The 23,099-nt window shown below is 42.8% G+C and overlaps 1 protein-coding gene across 1 annotated transcript in view; it reads left to right on the top strand.

Annotated features, from left to right (window-relative positions):
- The window catches only part of LOC137208058 (fer-1-like protein 4), a 48,726-nt gene that overhangs the window by 13,013 nt on the left and 12,614 nt on the right, over positions 1-23,099 (top strand). Inside the window, 18 exon segments of the mRNA XM_067708507.1 lie at positions 8,001-8,067; positions 8,070-8,152; positions 9,134-9,286; positions 9,441-9,572; positions 9,792-9,855; positions 9,858-9,922; positions 10,047-10,220; positions 10,667-10,783; positions 10,878-11,039; positions 13,416-13,467; positions 13,470-13,631; positions 13,772-13,830; positions 13,919-14,050; positions 15,003-15,045; positions 15,136-15,236; positions 15,309-15,446; positions 15,553-15,624; positions 15,627-15,671. Coding sequence (XP_067564608.1) covers positions 8,001-8,067; positions 8,070-8,152; positions 9,134-9,286; positions 9,441-9,572; positions 9,792-9,855; positions 9,858-9,922; positions 10,047-10,220; positions 10,667-10,783; positions 10,878-11,039; positions 13,416-13,467; positions 13,470-13,631; positions 13,772-13,830; positions 13,919-14,050; positions 15,003-15,045; positions 15,136-15,236; positions 15,309-15,446; positions 15,553-15,624; positions 15,627-15,671 — 1,821 coding nt within the window.

Here is a 23,099-nt window from a genome sequence, read left to right as displayed (position 1 = left end):
TAAACCTATTACATGTTTTTTTGTATATTTATATAGGGAAACATAAATATATTTTTAGAAAAATAAGTATAGGGGCTTCCCTGGTGGTGCAGTGGTTGAGAGTCCGCCTGCCGATGCAGGGGACACAGGTTTGTGCCCCGGTCCGGGAAGATCCCACATGCCACGGAGCGGCTAGGCCCGTGAGCCGTGGCTGCTGAGCCTGCGCGTCCGGAGCCTGTGCTCCGCAACAGGAGAGGCCACAACAGTGAGAGGCCTGCGTACCGCAAAAAAAAAAAAAAAAAAAGAAAAGAAAAATAAGTAAATTCTCCAAAACAAAAAATGTAGTGAGAACAACGATATTGCTTTACATTTTTTGCAAATATCTGGCAAAGAATTTTTATACTCTGTTATATTAAAATCCATTGGTCTGTCTTGCACTTTGAATGGATCTATTATCCTTGAATGACTTTGAATCATCATACATAGGTCATTTGGAAATTTGCTTCCCTGAATTATGCATACTTTCCAAATGTTCATGCATTTCATTATACAGTATTAAGAAATCACATTCGTTAATATCATCACAAATCTCACTAGAAAAATCTTTAAGTGTTGGGAAGCTGTCAAGCTTACAATGGCTGGTACAAGAGATACCGTTTTTCCAAAATTGTAATTTTCCATTTTGTTTTGTTCTTAATCTTGGAGGAAAAGCTTTCATTCTTTCACTATTAAGTATGATGTTGGCTGTGAGTTTTTCATAAATGCCCTTTATCAGGTTGAGGACGTTAACTTCTGTTCTTAGTTTTCTGAGTATGTATTTTTTTTTATCATGAAAAGATGTTGAATTTTGTCAGATGCTTTTTCTGCATTAGTTGAGATACTCATTTGTGTTTTTTCCCTTTGTTCTATTATTGTGGTAAATTACATTGATTGATTTTCTTAGGTTGAACCTCTCTAGCATTCCTGAGATAAATCCCACTTGGTCATGGTATATAATCCTTTTTATATGCTGTTGCATTCAGTTTGCCAATATTTTGTTCAGAACTTATTCCTAAGGGATATATCTATATTCATAAAGGATACTATTCTGTAATTTTCTTTTCTTATGGTGTCTTTGTGTGTTTTTCATATCAGGGTAACGCTGGCCTCACAGAATGAAATAGGAAGTGTTCCTTCCTTTTCTGTTTTTGGGAAGAGCTTGAGAAGTATTGGTGTTAATTCTTCTTTAAATGTTTGGTAGAATTCACCAGTGAAGCCATTTGGTCCTGAGCTTTTCTTTGTTGGGAGGTTTTTGATTACTAATTCAATCTCTTGTTTTGTCTGTTGAGATTTCTATTTCTCCTTGAGTGAGTTTAGATAAATTTTATGTTTCTAGGAATGTTCTCACGTTCATTTCTTTTTTAAAAAAATTAATTTATTTATTTTTGGCCGCGTTGGGTCTTCGTTGCTGTGCGCGGGCTTTCTTTTTTTTTTTTTTTTTTTTTTTACATAAATGCCTTTATTCTACTTCTGGTCCTCGTGGCAACTTTTTCCATCTGAAAGCTGCTCCCTGCACTTCTCGAAGCAGGAACATGAAAATGGATCAGAAGTTTCCAAACTTTTCATCATCAACCCAGTTCTAGAAGGCTGGAAGTCTGGGGTCAAGGTGCCAGCATGTTTGGGCTCTGGTGAGAGCTCTCTTCTTGGCTTGCATATGGTTTCTTTCTTGTTGTGTCCTCACATAGCAGAGAAAGAGAAAGAAAAGAAAGCGAAAGAGGAAGAGGAGTAAGAGAGAAAAAGAGAGAGAGAGAGAGTGGGCTTTCTTTTTAGTTGCTGCGAGCGAGGCTACTCTTCGTTGCGGTGCACAGGCTTCTCATTGTGGTGGCTTCTCTTGTTGCTGAGCATGGGGTCTAGGTGTGCGGGTTTCAGTAGCTGTGGCATGTGGGCTCAGTAGTTGTGGCTCGTGGGCTCTAGAGCACAGGCTCAGTAGTTGTGGCACACGGGCTTAGTTGCTCTGCGGCATGTGGGATCTCCCCGGACCAGGGCTCAAACCCGTGTATCCTGCAATGGCAGGCAGATTCTTAACCATTGCGCCACCAGGGAAGCCCCTCATGTTCATTTCTGATTTTAGGTATTTATATCTTGTCTCTTTTATTCTTTGTCAGTCTAGCTAAAGGCTCATCAATTTTGTTGATTTTTCCAAAGAACCAACTTCTGGTTTCATTGATTCTTTTGTTTTTCTATTCTCCAGTTTATTTTTCTCCACTCTAATCTTTATTTACTTCCTTCTGCTAGCTTTGGGTTGAGTTTTCTCTTCTTTTTCTAATTCCTCAGGGCATATAGTTTGGTTATTGACTTGAGATCTTTCTCTTCTTTTTTTTTATAAATTTATTTATTTATTTGTTTTTATTTTTGGCTGTGTTGGGTCTTGGTTGCTGTGCATGGGCTTTCTCTAGTTGAGGCAAGCGGGGGCTACTCTTTGTTGCAGTAGGTGGACTTCTCTTTGTCGTGGCTTCTCTTGTTGCAGAGCACGGGCTCTAGAGTGCAGGCTCAGTAGTTGTGGCGCATGGGCTTAGTTGCTTTGTGACATGTGGGATCTTCCTGGGCTAGAGATCGAACCTGTGTCCCCTGCATTGGCAGGCAGATTCTTAACCACTGTGCTACCAGGGAAGACCCTCTTTCTTCTTTTTATGTAGGCATTTATAGCTATAAATTTTCCTCTGAGCCCTATCTTTGCTGCATATCATAAGTTTTGCTGTTACATTTTCATTCACCTATAAGTATTTTCTAATTTCCTTTGTGATTTCTTCTTCAATGCAGTGTTTAAGAGTGTGTTGTTTAATTTTCACACATTTGTGAACTTTCTAGTTTTCTTTCTATTATTGATCTGTAGTTTCATTCCACTTTGGTCAAAAAAAGATACTTTGTATGATTTCAGTCTTTTAAAATGTATTATACTTGTTCTGTGACCTATATGGTCTATCCTGGAGAATGTTCTATGTGCATTTGAGAAGAATGTGTATTCTGCTGTTGGATGCATTGTTTATATATCTCTGTTAGGTCTAGTTGGTTTATAATGTTGTTCAAGTCCTCTGGTTCCTTAATGATCTTCTGTATAGGTGTTCTATCCACTATTGAAAGTGGTATATTGCAGCCTCCAATCACATGTTTTAATTCAATTATTTCCATCTGGCTCCAGTTTTCTTATGTTTGTTGAAATTATCCACTTTAAACTCTGTACTTTTCCCACTAGACCCTTTAGAATTTTTATCACAGTTATTTTAATATCGCTTTCTAATAATTCCCACATTTGGGTTATCTGTGGGTCTACTTCTATTGATTATTCTTGTCTTGACCATGGGTCACATTTTTTGCTTTTCCTATTCCTATAATTTTTCATTAGGTACCTGGAGTTTTGTATAAAAGAACAGTAGAGGCTAAAATAAATAATATCTCCAGAGAGTTTTGATGAAGTCTACTTTAACTAATTTTTCTGTTTTCTGTTACCTGTGTAAGAAAACTTTACTACCTCCAAGCCACAAAGATATTCTCCTATGCTTTTAGGAGAATAAAGATAGTCTCCTAAAAGTTTTATGGTTTTAGATTTTACATTTGGGTCTCTGACTGTTCTCAAGTTAGTCTTTGCATATGGTGTAACATATGGGTCAAAATCCTATTTTTAAAATATGGACATTGAGATAGTCTAGCACCATATGTTGAATAGATTTCTTTTTCCTGTTGAATTGCTTTGGCTTTTTAATTGAAAATCAAGAGGTTGTATAAGTTCCTCTGTTGAATTTTTCATTTCAATCATTGCACATTTTTTTTGCTTTGTTTTGTTTTTCTAAAATTAATTAATTATTTTTGACTGCGTTGGGTCTTCGTTGCTGCACGTGGGCTTTCTCTAGTTGTGGTGAGCGGGTGCTACACTTCGTTGCAGTGTGCGGACTTCTCATTGTGGTGGCTTCTCTTATTGATGAGCACTGGCTCTAGGCATGTGGGCTTCAGTAGTTGTGGCACACAGGCTCAGTAGTTGTGGCTCGCAGGCTCTAGAGCGCAGGCTCAGTAGCTGTGGTGCATGGGCTTAGTTGCTCTGCAGCATGTGGGATCTTCCTGGACCAGGGCTTGAACCCCTGTCCCCTGCATTGGTAGGTGGATTCTTAACCACTGAGCCACCACGGAAGTCCCTGCACTTTTAATTTCTGTAAGTTCTTTTTTTTTCAAATCCGCTGTGTTATTTTTCACTGTTTATTATTCCCAGTAAGTATTTATCAGGTTTGTCTTTTGTTTCATTTAAGAATAGTAAGCAGAGCTGTTTTCATAATGTCAGATGATTCCAGTAGTCAGTTTTTGGGGGTTTGTTTTCACTCTCTGTTTCTGCTGATACTTCCTCATGGTTGTTTCCTTCTCTGCTTAGTTGCTTTAAACTGTGAACTATTCATTATAGTTTCCTCAAAAAATTATTTGTGGGACTTCTTTGAGTCCTGGAATAAAGGTACATTCTTCCAGAAAACATATGACTTTGCTTCTGCCTTTGATCACCTTAAACTGAAATTCGATGTTTAGCAACACCCAGGCACAGTGAAAAAAATTGGCTTGTGGTTATTCTTTTCAGGGACAATTTCCAACTTCGACTACACTCAGCCAGACAACTCTCTTTGTTGATCACTGGATGTGAGAAAGTGGGGCAGGTTCCATTATGGTTTATCTTTATCCTGAAGGTGTGATTCTCTGGGGTTCTAGTTTTTAAGGAGGGGAGATATCTCCTGTGAGACTCCTGTTCTGAATGGTATCTGAGCTCTTTATATTGTTTTTACTCACTGCCAGGTCATGAAAAGCTCAGGGTTGCCAGGTTTGGCAAATGCCCTTGTGGCAAAAGTTGCTGAAATGCTCTGTTAACTTCCCTGGATTCCTGTCTTCATTCAGGGCTTAGTATGATAATTCTTCATTCTTATTATCTCACCACTGCCTTTAATAAATATTTTAAAATATTTTTTCAAGTCATTTTAGTTGGTTTTAGTGAGAGGTAGGTCTTAATTCCTAGCTCATTATAATACTGGAGATGGAAGTCAGGCATGATGATTTTCTTTTTGATAATTTTTAAAAATATTTATTTTATTGAAGTGTAATTGATTTACAATGTGTTAATTTCTGCTGTACAGCAAAGGGATTCATATATAAATATATATATATACACACATATATTCAGATATGTGTGTGTGTGTGTATATATATATATATATATATATATTCTTTTTCATATTCTTTTCCATTATGGTTTATCACGGGATACTGAATATAGTTCCCCATGCTGTACAGTAAGACCTTGTTGTGTATCCATTCTATATATAATAGTTTGCATCTGCTAATCCCCAACCCCCAATCTATCTCTCCCCTACCCCCCCATTCCCTTGGCAACCACAAGTCTGTTCTCTATGTGTGTGTCTGTTTATGATTCATAAATAAGTTTATTTGTGCAGTATTTTAGATTCCACATAAAGGTGATATATGGTATTTGTCTTTCTCTTTCTGACTTACTTCACTTAGTATGATAATCTCTAGGTCCATCCATGTTGCTGCAAATGGCATTATTTCATTCTTTTTTATGGCTGAGTAGTATTCCATTGTATATGTATATCACATCTTCCTTATCCATTCATCTGTTGATGGACATTTAGGTCACTTCCATGACTTGACTATTGTGATTAGTGCTATTGTGAACATTGGGGTACATGTATCCTTTTGAATTAGAGTTTTGTCTGGATATATGCCCAGGAGTGGAATTGCTGGATCATATGGCAACTCTATTTTTAGTTTTTGAGGAACCTCCATACTGTTCTCCATAGTGGCTTCACCAATTTACATTCCCACCAACAGCATAGGAAGGTTCCCTTTTCTCCACACCCTCTCCAGCATCTGTTATTTGTAGATTTTTTAAATGATGGCCATTCTGACTGGTGTGAGGTGGTACCTCATTGTAATTTTGATTTGCATTTCTCTAATAATAGTGATGTTTGAGCATTTTTTCATGTGCCTGTTGGCCATCTGTATGTCTTTTTTGGAGAAATGTCTATTTAGGTCTTCTGCCCATTGGGTTGTTTGTTGTTTTTTGTTGTTGAGTTGTATGGTCTGTTTATATATTTTGGAAAGTAAGCCCTTGTTGGTCGCATCATTTGCAAATATTTTCTCATGGTCTGTTGGTTGTCTTTTCATTTTGTTTATGGTTTCCTTTGCTGTACAAAAGCTTGTAAGTTTGATTAGGTCCGATTTGTTTATTTTTGCTTTTATTTCTATTTCCTTGGGAGACTGACCTAAGAAAACATTGGTACAATTTATGCCAGAGAATGTTTTGCCTATGTTCTCTTCTAGGAGTTTTATGTTGTCCTGTCTTATATTTAAGTCTTCAAGCCATTTTGAGTTTATTTTTGTGTATGGTGTAACTTCATTGATTTACAAGGCATGATGATTTTTAAATAGGGGAAGGAGAGGGTCAGCTTTAGAGTGATCAGTTCTAGCTATTGCTTGTTTGCTTCCTCAATGATATTTGAAGTCCTATTTTATGCCAGGCTCTGTATGAGACCCTGGGGATCCACCCCTGTCATGTTTCTTGCCCTTTTGGGGCTTATGTTCTGGCGAGGGAGACAGATTATGCATCTTAAATGCATGAGAAAAATAATGATGATCTGTAGGTATTGCTAAAGAAGATGTTATAGAAGCTAAGGGGTCAGGGGAGAACCAGCTTACATAAGGTGGTCAGGGAAGACTTCTCTGCAGAGACAGCATTTAAACTGAGACCCAGAGGATGGTAGCAAGCCAGCCACTCATGAGAGAATGAGTTGGAAGGGAAGACTGAAGACAGGAAGACTGTCTCAGTTGTCTGGACAAGAGTGGACTGTCTTGATCTAAGAGAGTGGGGAAGGGGGACATTGGCAGGACTTGGTGATTAGATGTTGGAGGAGAAGGCTGACACCAGCTCAAATACTTAGCTGATGTGAATTGGCACACAGTGGGGATCACTGGGGAGAGAGCAGGTTGAGAGGAGGGAAAAGTAAGGAAATCAGGCTGACACAGGCTCCAACATGGTGAACCCTGAAGACCTTATGCTAAGCGAAAAAAAGCCAGTCACAAAAGGACAAATGATTCCACTCATATGAGGTACCCAGAGTAGTCAAACTCATAGAGAGAAAGTAGAGTGGTGATTGTCAGGGCTGGGAGAGGGAAATGGAAAGTTGGTGGGTTTTTGTGTTTTTTTCAGGCAAGGCTTTATTGGGGCCCCTGCTGCAGCTCGCTCCCCGAAGCGGGGCGAGCTTGTTCCTTATATGGGGTGAGGGTAGGGGTGTGTCTAGGGGTCGGGCCGGAGGGGCGGCTTAGGTGTTTTGCCCACCCCTTAGGTGGTGTGGTGTGCAGGGGGCATGCGCAGTACGCTGCTTTTGCTCCCGACCCCCTTGCTTTTGCTCCAGGCTCTTCAAAAGTGGCAGTTGGGGTTTTTGGTCTCTTTGTGTTTAATGGATACAGAGTGTCAGTTTTGCCATGAAGAAAGTTCTGGAGTGGGCGGTAGTGATGGCTACTGAGCCTGCGCTCTAGAGCCCGTGCTCCGCAACAAGAAAAGCCACCGCAATGAAAAGCCACCGCAATGAGAAGCCCGCGCACCACAACGAAGAGTAGCCCCCGCTTGCGGCAGCTAGGCAAAGCTCACGTGCAGCAACAAAGACCCAAGGCAGCCAAAAAAAAAAGTGAATGTCATACTGAACTGTACACTTAACAGTGGTTGAGATGGTAAATTTTACGTTATGTGTATTTTAACACAACTTAAAAAAGAGAGAGACCAGAAAATAAAAGTCAGGTTGGACTTTTGAGTCTGATGTGGCCTGTGGGGCATCCACAGGGGAGAGATGTCCAGGAGGCAGGTGGCCAGATGCATCTGGGGTTGGGGGGGAGGTCAGGGCTGGAGATGGACTTTGGTCCGTCCATCCAGTGGCAGCTGTGGGAGCAGGTGATCTCAACTCCAGATTCACCTCTGTAACCCAGTTCTCTGCCTGCAGCCCCAGCAATCCCTCCTGGATGTGCTGGTCTGGAAGCTCAGTGGGCGGCACCATGTGGCCTGGGCCCGGATCCCGCCCAGGATGTGCTGTTCTCTGTGGTGGAGGAGGAACGGGGCCGGGACTGTGGGAAGATCCAGAATCTGCTGCTCACAGTGGGGGGTCCCGGGGGCGAGGGTGCTGGGACTAGAATGGGCTGAGGCTCATAGGGCAGCACAGACATTGGTGTGGAGCCATGTGGAGCGCAACAGGGGTCCCCAAACTATTTATTTATTTGTTTATAATTTTTGGCCACGCCATGCTGCATGCGGGATCTTAGTTCCCTGACCAGGGATTGAACCCGTGCCCTCAGCAGTGAAAGTGTGGAGTCCTAACCACTGGACTGCCAGAGAATTCCCTCCAAACTATTTTTTTAAATTAAGTTTCCGGTCAAAAAGTTTTTAAATTTTATTCAATTAAAAAATGTTTTAATTAAAATTTTTTTAACTTTTAAAATTGTTTTAAAATTATTATTTTTTAAAGTGTACCAAACTCTTTTTAATTATCCAAAGTGCCAAAAGGAGATTGTGCCTTTACCCAGGTGAGCTTTGACGTGAGATAAACCCCAAATATTGTCATCTCTGGGCCTGAACTGGCCCTTTTGCTGACTAGGCTCTGACAGATGAGCAGGGTTATGAACATGGGAGTGTGACTAATTAGTTCCTTATAAGTACAGCTGATTTGGAGGCAAAAGATTTGTAAATGAGGTGTCCCTGGGAGAGACACCAGCAGGGTTCCCTAGTGGTGAGAAGCTGTGACCACAGGGGTAAGGGACAGGGAATCTAAATGTGTTGGGGATGAGGGGACAGATGGGTGAGGGTGGGGTAGGGGAGAGCAAGCTCAGAGCATAGTTTTGGGGTCTGGGGTCTGGGCTATAGGACGTGACAGTGTTGGGGCAGGAGGGATAGGGAATGAGAGGGAGTTTAAGGGTGATGGGGCATTGGATGGAGGGCATGAAGAGGGTGGGGTACAAGGAGTACTCTTTGGATTAAGGATCTGGTGATGCAGAGAGTAGGGGCCTGCCTTGGAGGAGCAAGATGGTTGGCCTAGCTGGGGTAATGAGAGGTGGTCCCTAACATGCTTCCTCCCCGCAGCAGGCACCTGGGGAAGCCGCTGGCGAGGTCCGTGCCAAGCTGGAGCTCTTCCTGGGGCTGGAGCTGGGCAAGCAAGCCAAGGCCTGCACCTCAGAGCTCCCCCCGGACCTGCTGCCTGAGCCCTCGGCTGGGCTGCCCCTTAGCCTGGACCGGGACTGGGAGTGCGGGGCGTGGGGCAGGCGGGCCCAGTTCTCTATTTGCCCGAGGTGTGGGGCTAGATGCTCAGCTGGGGGTTCGGATCAGAGGGGTCTGGGGTCAGGGACTCCAGTGGTCCCTGAGCTAACATGGCCCCTTCCTTCTCTCCACCCCAGACTTCAGCTCCTTCCAGCTCCGGGCTCACTTGTACCAGGCCCGAGGTGTGCTGGCAGCAGATGACAGTGGGCTCTCGGACCCGTTCACTCGAGTCCTCATCTCTACCCAGTGCCAGACCACAGGGTTGAGGGCTGGGCTGGGATGCTGGTGGAGGGGCACTGGGAGACAAGGCGGGGTGGAGGCTGAGCTTTTTCCAAGACCCTAAGTCTCTCTTCCTGCCTTGGATTTTCAGGACAGGATACTGGATCAGACTGCCCTGATTTAGGGGGTGGCGTAGAACCAGAGGGTCTTAGGGGTAAGGAGTTCTTCTGACAACTGCTGTTGGCTCCTTCCCTGCATGGCCCTCAAGGTCCTGGAGCAGACGCTGAGCCCTCTGTAGGATGAACTCGTGGTGTTTGATCAGTTATTCGTGGACTGAGGGAGCACCTGCAGGAGGAGCCCCCACTAGTGATTGTCAATGTCTGTGACCACAATAAGTTTGTGAGTGCGGCCTGGGCTCCACCTGGGTTCCCACCCCCAAGGATCCCCTCTTCTTGTCTTGATGTGCCCTCCCCTGGTTCCTGAGCCTCTTCTACTTTTGTCTTCACTGCCCTGCTCCCCGAAGGACCCCTCTGTGTTCCTGGAAAGGAGGCTGGCCGCCCTGAGGGTAAAGCTGATGGAGGACCCTTACCAGCATCCTGAGTTGCAGTTCTTCCTCCTAAGGAAGGGGCCCCGGGCAGCCAGGGAGATCATCGCCACCTTTGAACTCATTGAACTGGACTACAGTAGTTGACTTGAGGTCAGAGTGCTGTGGTCTAGCTGGACACACCGTGGATCGCTTCTGCTATTTGTTTAGGTCATCCAGCTCCAGGGATGTGGGCATGTCCCAGGGTTACCCCTCCAACTCCCTTACCCCCAGAGAATGCAGGCTGCAGGTCTGTCCTGGGACCGCCTCATTGGACTCCTGACTCCAGGTAACACTTGAAGTAGACCTACCCTAGCTTCACCTTGCCAGGCCTCCAACCCCAGAGAACCCAAGCCCGGGTTGACCCTCATGCCTCAGACACCCATCCTCCTTCCTGTACATGGCTGTTTCCTGAGACACCTCCCTCCCATCAATCCAGCCTTGCCAGGTTCCTCTGGTTTTATATTTCACCAGCAGTCCTCCATTTCTTTTCCCCGAGCCCAGGCTTTCCCTCCTTTGGCCTGATTCCTCTTTGACCTCTGATCTCTTGCTCCCTTCAGCCCTCAGTGCCTAGTGATGTGGAGCCCCAGGACCTGACCGCCCTGGTTGAGCCCCTCTCCGGACGCCTATCCCTGCCACCGCACGTGCGCCCGCTGCTTAGGGAGTTCCACGTTGAGGTAGCACCAGGCACTCACATCCTCCTCCCTTCCCTACACCTGGGTGTCCTTCAGTCAGGTACAGGCCCCTGAATCTCCCACTTCCCAACCCCAGGTACTGTTCTGGGGTCTGAGGGGCCTTGGCCGTGTGCATCTGTTTGAGGTGGAGCAGCCCCAGTTTGTGCTGGAGGTGGCCGGTCGGCGAGTGGAGTCCGAGGTCCTGACCAGTTACCGTGAGAACCCCAATTTCACTGAGCTCGTCAGGCATCTGACAGTGGTGAGGACATGGGCTGGAGGCCGGAAGTGCTGGGCTGAGAAATGAAAGAGGGCAGTGGGATGGTGAATTCCCGGCTGGTTATATTACATTAACCCAGGGGTCACCAGATTTTCTATAAAGCGCCAAATAGTAAATATTTTAGGCTTTGTGGGCCATGCAGTCTCAGTTGCAGTTACTCAACTCTGCCATCATAGCATGTAATCATCTATAGGCGACAAGGAAATGAATGAGTATGGCAGTTCCAATAAAACTTTATTTACAAAAACTGACAGCAGGCCAGATTTGGTTTACAGGCAATAATTGGCTGATCCCTGGATTAATTCATGAACTGGTTGTGCTCTGTTGGCTCTGTTGATTGAGTGGATTAGCCAAAAGTCATGAAGTGTGAGTCCAAAGGAATCTGAGACACCAGGGGCCATGAAGACAAATACATTCTTTGTTTAATTTGTAATTACTGTACTCTAGTATGGGCTTTGGAGTCAAATTCTGGCAATGTCACTTAGGAGCCTGTCAAATCACTTGTCTGATTTGAGCTTTAGTTTTTCTGTTTGTTTGTTTAAAAAAGGGACGAAGGGTGCTATAAGGAGCCAATGAAAGAAAGGATCTTGGTGAAAGGGCTTTGTAAACTGAAGAGTGCTGTGCGGGGGCAAGGCGGGGACTGGGACAAAGCACAGTGGCTCCCGACTGCAAGGGGGAGCACAGCAACAGCAACAACAAAACGCAACACTATGTCATGACTCTGTTTCACATGCAGCAGTTTTCAGTTTGAAAACTTCATTGTGCTATAAGATGATGAAACTGAAAGCACTTTGCTCGCTGAACTTCTAGGGGGTGTTCCTCTCATTTCCCATTTCATAGTGCAAGTTGAGGAAAACACCCCTCTCTCCACTGTGCACCTGAAAAGAATGTGAATGCTTCGTTGTTGGGTGGAATGTTCTATATCAGATACCAGTCAGGTCAAGTTGGGTTGATAGTATTATTCAAGCTTTCCTAAAAAAAGCCTCCTTGGGAATTTTATGTCTAGTTGTTCTATCCATTATTGAGAATATGGTATTGAAGTTTCCAACTTTTGTTGAATTGTTTCTCCCTTTATTTTTTTGTCTTTTATTTTTATTTTTTTTTGCGGTACGCGGGCCTCTCACTGTTGTGGCCTCTCCCGTTGCGGAGCACAGGCTCCAGACGCGCAGGCTCAGCGGCCATGGCTCACGGGCCCAGCCGCTCTGCAGCACGTGGGATCTTCCCGGACCGGGGCACGAACCCGTGTCCCCTGCATCAGCAGGCGGACTCTCAACCACTGCGCCACCAGGGAAGCCCTATTTTTTTGTCTTTTTTTACTTGTATTTTCAGTTTTTGTTGTTAGGTGCATATATATTTATAATTGTTATAACTTCCTATGAATCGATCTGTTTATCATTATAAAATGTCCTTGTTTGTCTCTAGTTTGTCTCTCTTTTTTGTCTTAAAGACTATTTGTCTGATAATATAGCTACTCTAGTTCTCTATGGTTAGTATTTGCATGGCATATGTTTCCCCATCCTTTTACCTTCAACCTATATGTATCTCACGAAAGAGCATCTCTTAAACAGCATGTAGTTGCATCTTTTTTTTAATCCGTTTGACAATCTCTGTCTTTGAACTGTTTAATACAGTCACATTTGATGTTATTATTGATATGGTTGGATTTACATTTGCCTCTTTGCTATTTGTTTTCTATAAGTCTCATATTTTTCGTTCTTCCTTTACTGCCTTCTTTTGTATTACATAGATATTTGTTAGTATATTGCTTTAATTCCTTAGTTGATATTTACTTAGTAGCTGCTCTAGGAATTACAGTATGCATACTGATTTTTCACAATCTATTTCAGATTAATACTCATTTAGTTCCAGTAAAATAGAAATACTTTTCTCCATTATAACTCCATTCATTCCTCCCCCCTTTTGTGCTGTAACTGTCACATATATGTAAAATAAAGCCAACAATACAGTATTATAACTGTTGTCCCTGCCCCCCGCTTAGGATCCATTGATAGATATAGAATTTCTGGATTAAAGAGCATACGTAGTTTTATGGTTCTAAATCTATATTAGCAAACTGAGCATTGGTCCTTTACATAATGATAATAACAACAACAACCTCATATTTCTGATGGCGCTTTGTAGGTTCCAAAGAATTTTTGTACTGTTATATCATTTGATACAATAGTCTTTCCAGTCCAGGATTGTGTCCCTTTTTAGCTGGGAAATGGGTTCAGAAAGCAATGACTCACCAGAGATGACTCAGTGAGGCTGTGGGCTTTGAATGCGTATTTAGCTGCACCGTTTTCTCATCTATCTCTGCTGCTGCCTCTCCTCCCTCCACAGTCTGCAGAGACACAGGTCCTCTCTCCCTACCCCCAGGACTTGCCAGAGCAGCCTTATCTGCAGCCCCCCTCAGCATCCTGGTGATTGAGCGCTGGGCCTTTGGCTGCACAGTGCTCGTGGGTTCCCACATTGTCCCCCATGTGCTGAGAGTCACACTCTGGAGTCAGGAGGATCCCCCTGAGGGGGAAGGAGAGGAGGAGACAGGGGACCTGGTGCCCAAGGTACCTCAAGGTAGGGGGCTTTCCCCTTAGGGGCCACCAGACAGAAGTCCATCTGGTTCCTGGCTGAGATGGCTCCAGGGGACCCTCCAGTGGAGCACTGAGTCTGGCTTTTACTTACCTGACCTCCTGGTGTCTTTTATCCCCTCTCAGAACAGAGGTCCCGGGATCCCTTCTTGGCTGAAGTGGGGATACTCAGGCGGCTCCTAAAGGTGATGGAGTATGGGGGATGGGTGGAGAAGGGACTGGCGGGGCTTGGCGTGGTGCTAGGTTAGAGGTGCTGAGTTCTTGCTCCCTCAGGCTCCTCTGAAGAAGCTCCCTCTGGGAGGCCTCCTGAATCAAGGCCCAGAGCTGGAGGAGGACATCCCAGATCCTGAAGAGCTCGACTGGTGGTCCAAGTACTATGCATCTCTGCAGGAGCTCCAGGGGCAGGTGGGAGCAGAGCAGGCTTCTGCGGGTTGAGGGGCTGGAGACAGAGGAGGGTAAATGGTAAGAAGAAGGATCTCATCAAACATGGAGCTCTACAGTTTTTCAGAACTCTTTGTTACAGCCATCTTTTCTCATCTTCACAACAATTTGAGAAGCTGGGGATTATTAACTCCATTATCTGGAGCTGTCTTGTCCAACAGAAATATCGTGTGAGCCACATATGTAATTTTAACTTTTGTAGTAGCCACATTAAAAAAAAGTAAAAGGAAACAGATGAAAATGATTTTAATAATATATTTTATTTAACCTAGTATATCTATAGTATCATTTCAAGAAGTAACCATTATAAACAATTAATAGTGAGATTTTTTTAATTAATAGATTTATTTTATTTATTTATTTATGGCTGTGTTGGGTCTTTGTTGCTGCGCGTGGGCTTTCTCTAGTTGTGGTGAGCGGGGGCTATTCTTTGTTGCGGTACGAGGGCTTCTCATTGCGGTGGCTTCTCCTGCTGCGCAGCATAGGCTCTGGAGCGCAGGCTCAGTAGTTGTGGCACACAGGCTTAGTTGCTCCGCGGCATGTGGGGTCTTCCCGGACCAGGACTCGAACCCGTGTCCCCTGCATTGGCAGGTGAATTCTTAACCACTGTGCCCCCAGGGAAAGCTCAATAATGAGATATTTTATAATCTTATTTTATACTAGTCTTTAAAATCTGGTGTGTAGTTTATGCTTCCAGCACATCTCAGTTTGGACCAGATGCATTTCAAGTGCTCAATAGCCACATGTACCTGGTGGTTACATATCAGGACTATAGGATAAACTAAGGCTTTGAAAATGCAAGTGGCTTACCCAGCTGGAACTTGAGCTAAAGTTTTCCAACTCCCTATCTTGGAAAAGGGGTAGATTAAGGAGGTAAAGGGTAGGGAAGAATCTTTGACCTGCGCTTTGATTTCAGACCAACTTTGATGAGGATGAAATGGATGATGTTGGGGATTCAGGTAAGAGATTGGCTTTCTTGTTTTTCCTCTTTGTTTCTCCCTCCCTCCCCCACACCAGTATTTCTAATGGGGCATTTCTGCTGTTCCCAGATGGGGGCAATCTCCTTTCTGTGGATGGGGAAGCCCAAGACCAGGGTAAGGCTGAAGTCAAAGGCTCTGTGTCCCAGAAAAAAGCAATCACCACTCTGAAGGTGACTGGGTGTTGCAAGAGGGGATTCTGCTCGGATTCTGGACGAGCTGTCACTGAGGCTCTCGCCTTTCAGATTTACAACAGCTCCCTGGAAGAAGAGTTTAACCACTTTGAAGACTGGCTGAATGTGTTTCCCCTGTATCGAGGGCAAGGAGGTCAGGATGGAGATGGAGAGGAAGAAGGGTCTGGAAACCTTGTGGGCAAGTTCAAGGTATGTTTCGGGAAGAAATGGGGGACCAGGGAGCACAAGTGGGGATGCAGGAAGAAGACTGTCTTACCAGTGTTTTTTCTGCTCCATACCCCCCCATCCCACCCAGGGCTCCTACCTCATTTACCCTGAATCAGAGGCAGTGTCCTTCTCTGATCCCCAGATCTCCAGGGGGATCCCACACAGAATCGGCCCATCAAGCTCCTAGTCAGAGTATATGTTGTAAAGGTGAGCATCCATTGGCCTGGCACGCCTCTAACTCCGGCAAAGGTAATGTACACAAAACCTACAGACTGAAGGGATCAGAGTCCAGCTTTTTCATTTTTCAGATGGGAAATCTTAGGCACAAACTTAAGAGACTTCGCAGGGTTACACATCTTGCTCACGGCAGAACCTGAATTTAGAGCTTAGATCCCCTAATTCCTTATTTGTAGTTCTAGTCTCATAGAATGGGGAGTATAATTCCAGGAAGGGCACAACTCTGTAAAGCTTTGTGATGGCCTGTCATCAAATACCTTTGTACAGGTCCTCCCATTGCTGCAGTTTTCATACAGTGCTCAACAGGGCCCTGCAGTTTCCTTAAAGGCATCTCAGGGAGTGAGAGGGGAATGAGTGGGTTGCTACCCCTTCACTCCCGGCACAGAGCAGATGCTGTACTTTTATCTAGTTTAAATATAGGCATTCTGACTAAGATGTAATTTCAAGAAACATTCTGTGGCACTCTTCTACCATAATGTAAGCATCCTAGTGCATACATCAGATAGTAGACATCATCTGGACCTTCTACTTCTAGCAACATTGCAGACCAGATGGTCTGAAATACATTCTTGATATAATAGATCTAGAAATGCTAGATAAACAATCTTTTAAACAAATGCTAAGCTCATAAGAAAGGGAATTCCCAATGGGCCAAAATGAGAAAACAGCAGGAATCCCTGAACAAGCCCTGAAGTCAGATTCTCTTGAGAGGATTTGTCCATACCTGGACCCCAAGCCTTAGGTTCTAATATCTAATAGCCTATACAAGGTGGGAGACACAACCAAGACCCTTGCTCGAAGCAGCACCCAGGAAGGGCTCTACTCTCAGTGAAAGGTGGGCAAGAGGAAGCCCACCCACTGGGAAAGAAGCCTGTAAGGTAAATGGTCTATCTCAGCCTCTGTTCCAATTGGGGGAAATAGAAAAAATGTCTTCCCTGAGGATTTACTATTAGAGTTTTGCCCTCACATTGATTTAAGACTTGAATTTTTATTATCTGCTTAGTCCACAAAACTCAAAGTTGAGAGATTGGCTTAAAGTAGTCCCAAATCAGGCTTCACAGACTTCCCTAGATTTAGATAACCAAATTTGGGTTCACAGTCCCAAATTATAAAATATATAAGAAAACAATCTCAGGAAAATTTGTCAGAAAGACACAACACAAAAGAGAATTAGATTTCTAAGGGCTTTGGATGTTAGAATTTTCAAATATTAGAAATATAAAACAGCTTAAAATTACTTCACAGTTTAAAACAGTTTAAAATGATTTCACACGCAGAGAACAAAAGGCTATAAAAATTGGGCAGATTTGAAAATAATAAAATAAAATTTCTAAAGATGGAAGACCATTAAAAATCAAATCTTATTAAATGCCCATACATAGCAGAAGGGTTGAATAAACTGTGCTATGTCCGTACAACAGAGTACTATGCAGCTGTAAAATAAAATGAAGAAGATTTCTGTCAACTGATACGAAGTGTTTTTAGATTCCACATATAAGTGATATCATATGGTATTTGTCTTTCTCTTTCTGACTTATTTCACTTAGTATGATAATCTCTAGGTCCATCCATGTTGCTGCAAATAGCATTATTTCATTTTTTTTATGGCTGGGTATTATTCCATTGTATATATGTACCACATCTTCTTTATCCATTCATCTGTCGATGGGCATTTAGGTGGCTTCCATGTCTTGGCTATCATGAGTAGTGCTGCTATGAACATAGGGGTGCATGTATCTTTTTTTGGTTATATTTTATTTATTTATTTACTTGTTATTATTTTTTTGGCTGCACTGTGCGACATGCAGGATCTTATTTCCCTGACCAGGGATCGAACCTGTACCCCCTACAGTGGAAGCGCAGAGTCCTAACCACCGGACCACCAGGGAATTCCCTGTATCTTTTTTTTTTTAATTTTATTTATTTTATTTTTGGCTGCATTGGGTCTTTGTTGCTGCGCGTGGGCTTTCTCTAGTTGTGGCAAGTGGGGGCTACTCTTTGTTGCGGTGCGCAGGATTCTCATTGTGGTGGCTTCTCTTGTTGTGGAGCACAGGCTCTAGGTGCACAGGCTCAGTAGTTGTGGCACATGGGCTTAGTTGCTCCACAGCATGTGGGATCTTCCCGGACCAGAGCTTGAACCCGTGTCCCCTGCATTGGCAGGCAGATTCTTAACCACTGTGCCACCAGGGAAGCCCTCCCTGTATGTTTCTGAATTATAGTTTTTTCAGGATACATGCCCAGGAGTGGGATTGCTGGATCATATGGCAACTCTATTTTTAGTGTTTTGAGGAATCTTCATACTGTTAAAAACACCTTTTAGGACTTCCATGGTGGCACAGTGGTTAAGAATCCACCTGCCAATGCAGGGGAGATGGGTTTGAGCCCTGGTCCGGGAAGATCCCACATGCCGCAGAGCAGCTAAGCCTGTGCGCCACAACTACTGAGCTCACATGCCACAACTACTGAAGCCCACGTGCCTAGAGCCCGTGCTCTGCCACAAGAGAAGCCACCACAATGAGAAGCCCACGCACCACAACGAAGAGTAGCTCCTGCTTGCCGCAAGTAGAGAAAGTCCGTGCACGGCAATGAAGGCCCAATGCAGCCAAAAATAAAATATAAATAAGTAAATAAATTTATTATTTTTTTCATTTTAACATCTTTACTGGAGTATAATTGCTTTACAATGGTATGTTAGTTTCAGCTTCACAACAAAATGAATCAGTTATATATATACATATGTTCCCATATCTCTTCCCGCTTGCGTCTCCCTCCCTTCCACCCTCCCTATCCCAGCCCTCCAGGCGGTCACAAAGCACCGAGCTGATCTCCCTGTGCTATGCGGCTGCTTCCCACTAGCTATCTACCTTACGTTTGGTAGTGTATATATGTCCATGCCTCTCTCTCGCTTTGTCACAGTTTACCCTTCCCCCTCCCCATATCCTCAAGTCCATTCTCTAGTAAGTCTGTGTCTTTATTCCTATTTCACCCCTAGGTTCTTCATGACATTTTTTTCCCTTATATTCCATACATATGTGTTAGCATACGGTATTTGTCTCTCTCTTTCTGACTTACTTCACTCTGTATGACAGACTCTAGGTCTATCCACCTCATTACAAATAGTTCAATTTAGTTTCTTTTTATGGCTGAGTAATATTCCATTGTATATATGTGCCACATCTTCTTTATCCATTCATCCAATGATGGACACTTAGGTTGTTTCCATCTCTGGGCTATTGTAAATAGAGCTGCAATGAACATTTTGGTACATGATGCTTTTTGAATTATGGTTTTCTCAGGGTATATGCCTAGTAGTGGGATTACTGGGTCATATGGTAGTTCTATTTGTAGTTTTTTTTTGTTTTGTTTTGTTTTTTGCGGTACGCGGGCTTCTCACTGCTGTGGTCTCTCTCGTCGCGGAGCACAGGCTCTGGACGCGCAGGCTCAGCGGCCATGGCTCACGGGCCCAGCCGCTCCACGGCATGTGGGATCTTCCCAGACTGGGGCACGAACCCGTGTCCCCTGCATCGGCAGTTGGACTCTCAACCACTGCGCCACCAGGGAAGCCCTATTTGTAGTTTTTTAAGGAACCTCCATACTGTTCTCCACAGTGGCTGTATCAATTTACATTCCTACCAACAGTGTAAGAGGGTTCCCTTTTCTCCACACCCTCTCCAGCATTTATTGTTTCTAGATTTTTTGATGATGGCCATTCTGACTGGTGTGAGATGATATCTCATTGTAGTTTTGATTTGCATTTCTCTAATGATTAGTGATGTTGAGCATTCTTTCATGTGTTTGTTGGCAATCTGTATATCTTCTTTGGAGAAATGTCTATTTAGGTCTTCTGCCAATTTTTGGATTGGGTTGTTTGTTTTTTTGTTATTAAGCTGCATGAGCTGCTTATAAATTTTGGAGATCAATCCTTTGTCAGTTGCTTCATTTGCAAATATTTTCTCCCATTCTGAGGGTTGTCTTTTGGTCTTGTTTATGGTTTCCTTTGCTGTGCAAAAGCTTTTAAGTTTCATTAGGTCCCATTTGTTTATTTTTGTTTTTATTTCCATTTCTCTAGGAGATGGGTCAAAAAGGACCTTGCTGTGATTTATCTCATAGAGTGTCCTGCCTATCTTTTCCTCTAAGAGTTTGATAGTTTCTGGCCTTACATTTAGGTCTTTAATCCATTTTGAGCTTATTTTTGTGTATGGTGTTAGGGAGTGATCTAATCTCATACTTTTACATGTAGCTGTCCAGTTTTCCCAGCACCACTTATTGAAGAGGCTGTCCTTTCTCCACTGTACATTCCTGCCTCCTTTATCAAAAATAAGGTGACCATATGTGCGTGGGTTTATCTCTGGGCTTTCTATCCTGTTCCATTGATCTATATTTCTGTTTTTGTGCCAGTACCATACTGTCTTGATTACTGTAGCTTTGTAGTACAGTCTGAAGTCAGGACGCCTGATTCCTCCAGCTCCATTTTTCGTTCTCAAGATTGCTTTGGCTATTTGGGGTCTTTTGTGTTTCCATACAAATTGTGAAATTTTTTGTTCTAGTTCTGTGAAAAATGCCAGTGGTAGTTTGAATAGGGATTGCATTGAATCTGTAGATTGATTTGGGTAGTAGAGTCATTTTCACAATGTTGATTCTTCCAATCCAAGAACATGGTATATCTCTCCATCTATTTGTATCATCTTTAATTTCTTTCATCAGTGTCTTATAATTTTCTGCATACAGGTCTTTTGTCTCCTTAGGTAGGTTTATTCCTAGATATTTTATTCTTTTTGTTGCAATGGTAAATGGGAGTGTTTTCTTGATTTCACTTTCAGATTTTTCATCCTTAGTGTATAGGAATGCCAAAGATTTCTGTGCATTAATTTTGTATCCTGCTACTTTACCAAATTCATTGATTAGCTCTAGTAGTTTTCTGGTAGCATCTTTAGGATTCTCTATGTATAGTATCATGTCATCTGCAAATAGTGACAGCTTTACTTCTGCTTTTCCGATTTGGATTCCTTTTATTTCCTTTTTTTCTCTGATTGCTGTGGCTAAAACTTCCCAAACTATGTTGAATAAGAGTGGTGAGAGTGGGCAACCTTGTCTTGTTCCTGATCTTAGAGGAAATGCTTTCAGTTTTTCACCATTGAGGACAATGTTGGCTGTGGGTTTGTCATATATGGCCTTTATTATGTTGAGGAAAGTTCCCTCTATGCCTACTTTCTGCAGGGTTTTTATCATAAATTGGTGTTGAATTTTGTCAAAAGCTTTCTCTGCATCTCTTGAGATGATCATATGGTTTTTCTCCTTCAGTTTGTTAATATGGTGTATCACATTGATTGATTTGCGTATATTGAAGAATCCTTGCATTCCTGGAATAACCCCCACTTGATCATGGTGTGTGATCCATTTAATGTGCTGTTGGATTCTGTTTGCTAGTATTTTGTTGAGGATTTTTGCATCTGTGTTCATCAGTGATATTGGCCTGTAGTTTTCTTTCTTTGTGACATCCTTGTCTGGTTTTGGTATCAGGGTGATGGTGGCCTCGTAGAATGAGTTGGGGAGTGTTCCTCCCTCTGCTATATTTTGGAAGAGTTTGAGAAGGATAGGTGTTAGCTCTTCTCTAAATGTTTGATAGAATTCGCCTGTGAAGCCATCTGGTCCTGGGCTTTTGTTTGTTAGAAGATTTTTAATCGCAGTTTCAATTTCAGTGCTTGTGATTGGTCTGTTCATATTTTCTATTTCTTCCTGATTCAGTCTTGGCAGGTTGTGCCTTTCTAAGAATTTGTCCATTTCTTCCAGGTTGTCCATTTTATTGGCATAGAGTTGCTTGTAGTAATCTCTCATGATCTTTTGTATTTCTGCAGTGTCAATTGTTACTTCTCCTTTTTCATTTCTAATTCTACTGATTTCAGTCTTCTCTCTTTTTTTCTTGATGAGTCTGGCTAATGGTTTATCAATTTTGTTTATCTTCTCAAAGAACCAGCTTTTAGTTTTATTGATCTTTGCTATCATTTCCTTCATTTCTTTTTCATTTATTTCTGATCTGATTTTTATGATTTCTTTCCTTCTGCTAAGTTTGGGGTTTTTTTGTTCTTCTTTCTCTAATTGCTTTAGGTGCAAGTTTAGGTTGTTTATTCGAGATGTTTCCTGTTTCTTTTTTTTTTGCGGTACGCGGGCCTCTCACTGCTGTGGCCTCTCCCGTTGCGGAGCACAGGCTCCGGACGCACAGGCTCAGCGGTCATGGCTCACGGGACCAGCTGCTCCGCGGCATGTGGGATCTTCCCGGACCGGGGCACGAACCCATGTCCCCTCCATCGGCAGGCGGACTCTCAACCACTGCGCCACCAGGGAAGCCCTGTTTCCTGTTTCTTAAGGTAGGATTGTATTGCTATAAACTTCCCTCTTAGAACTGCTTTTGCTACATCCCATAGATTTTGAGTCGTCGTGTCTCCATTGTCATTTGTTTCTAGGTATTTTTTGATTTCCTCTTTGATTTCTTCAGTGATCACTTCGTTATTAAGTAGTGTATTGTTTAGCCTCCATGTGTTTGTATTTTTTACAGATCTTTTCCTGTAATTGATATCTAGTCTCATAGCATTGTGGTCGGAAAAGATACTTGATACAATTTCAATTTTCTTAAATTTACCAAGGCTTGATTTGTGACCCAAGATATGATCTATCCTGGAGAATGTTCCATGAGCACTAGAGAAAAATGTGTATTCTGTTGTTTTTGGATGGAATGTCCTATAAATATCAATTAAGTCCATCTTGTTTAATGTATCATTTAAAGCTTGGGTTTCCTTATTTATTTTCATTTTGGATGATCTGTCCATTGGTGAAAGTGGGGTGTTAAAGTCCCCTACTATGAATGTGTTACTGTCGATTTCCCCTTTTATGGCTGTTAGTATTTGCCTTATGTATTGAGGTGCTCCTATGTTGGGTGCATAAATATTTACAATTGTTATATCTTCTTCTTGGATCAATCCCTTGATCCTTATGTAGTGTCCTTCTTTGTCTCTTCTAATAGTCTTTATTTTAAAGTCTATTTTGTCTGATATGAGAATTGCTACTCCAGCTTTCTTTTGGTTTCCATTTGCATGAAATACCTTTTTCCATCCCCTTACTTTCAGTCTGTATGTGTCTCTAGGTCTGAAGTGGGTCTCTTGTAGACAGCAAATATATGCGTCTTATTTTTGTATCCATTCAGCCAATCTGTGTCTTTTGGTGGGAGCATTTAGTCCATTTACATTTAAGGTAATTATTGATATGTATGTTCCTATTCCTATTTTCTTAATTGTTTTGGGTTCGTTATTGTAGGTCTTTTCCTTCTCTTGTGTTTCTTGCCTAGAGAAGTTCCTTTAGCAGTTGTTGTATAGCTGGTTTGGTGGTGCTGAACTCTCTCAGCTT

Source organism: Pseudorca crassidens, chromosome 15 (assembly GCF_039906515.1).
Source record: "Pseudorca crassidens isolate mPseCra1 chromosome 15, mPseCra1.hap1, whole genome shotgun sequence".
Lineage (NCBI taxonomy): Eukaryota > Metazoa > Chordata > Mammalia > Artiodactyla > Delphinidae > Pseudorca > Pseudorca crassidens.
This window is presented reverse-complemented; position numbering and strand designations above follow the sequence as displayed.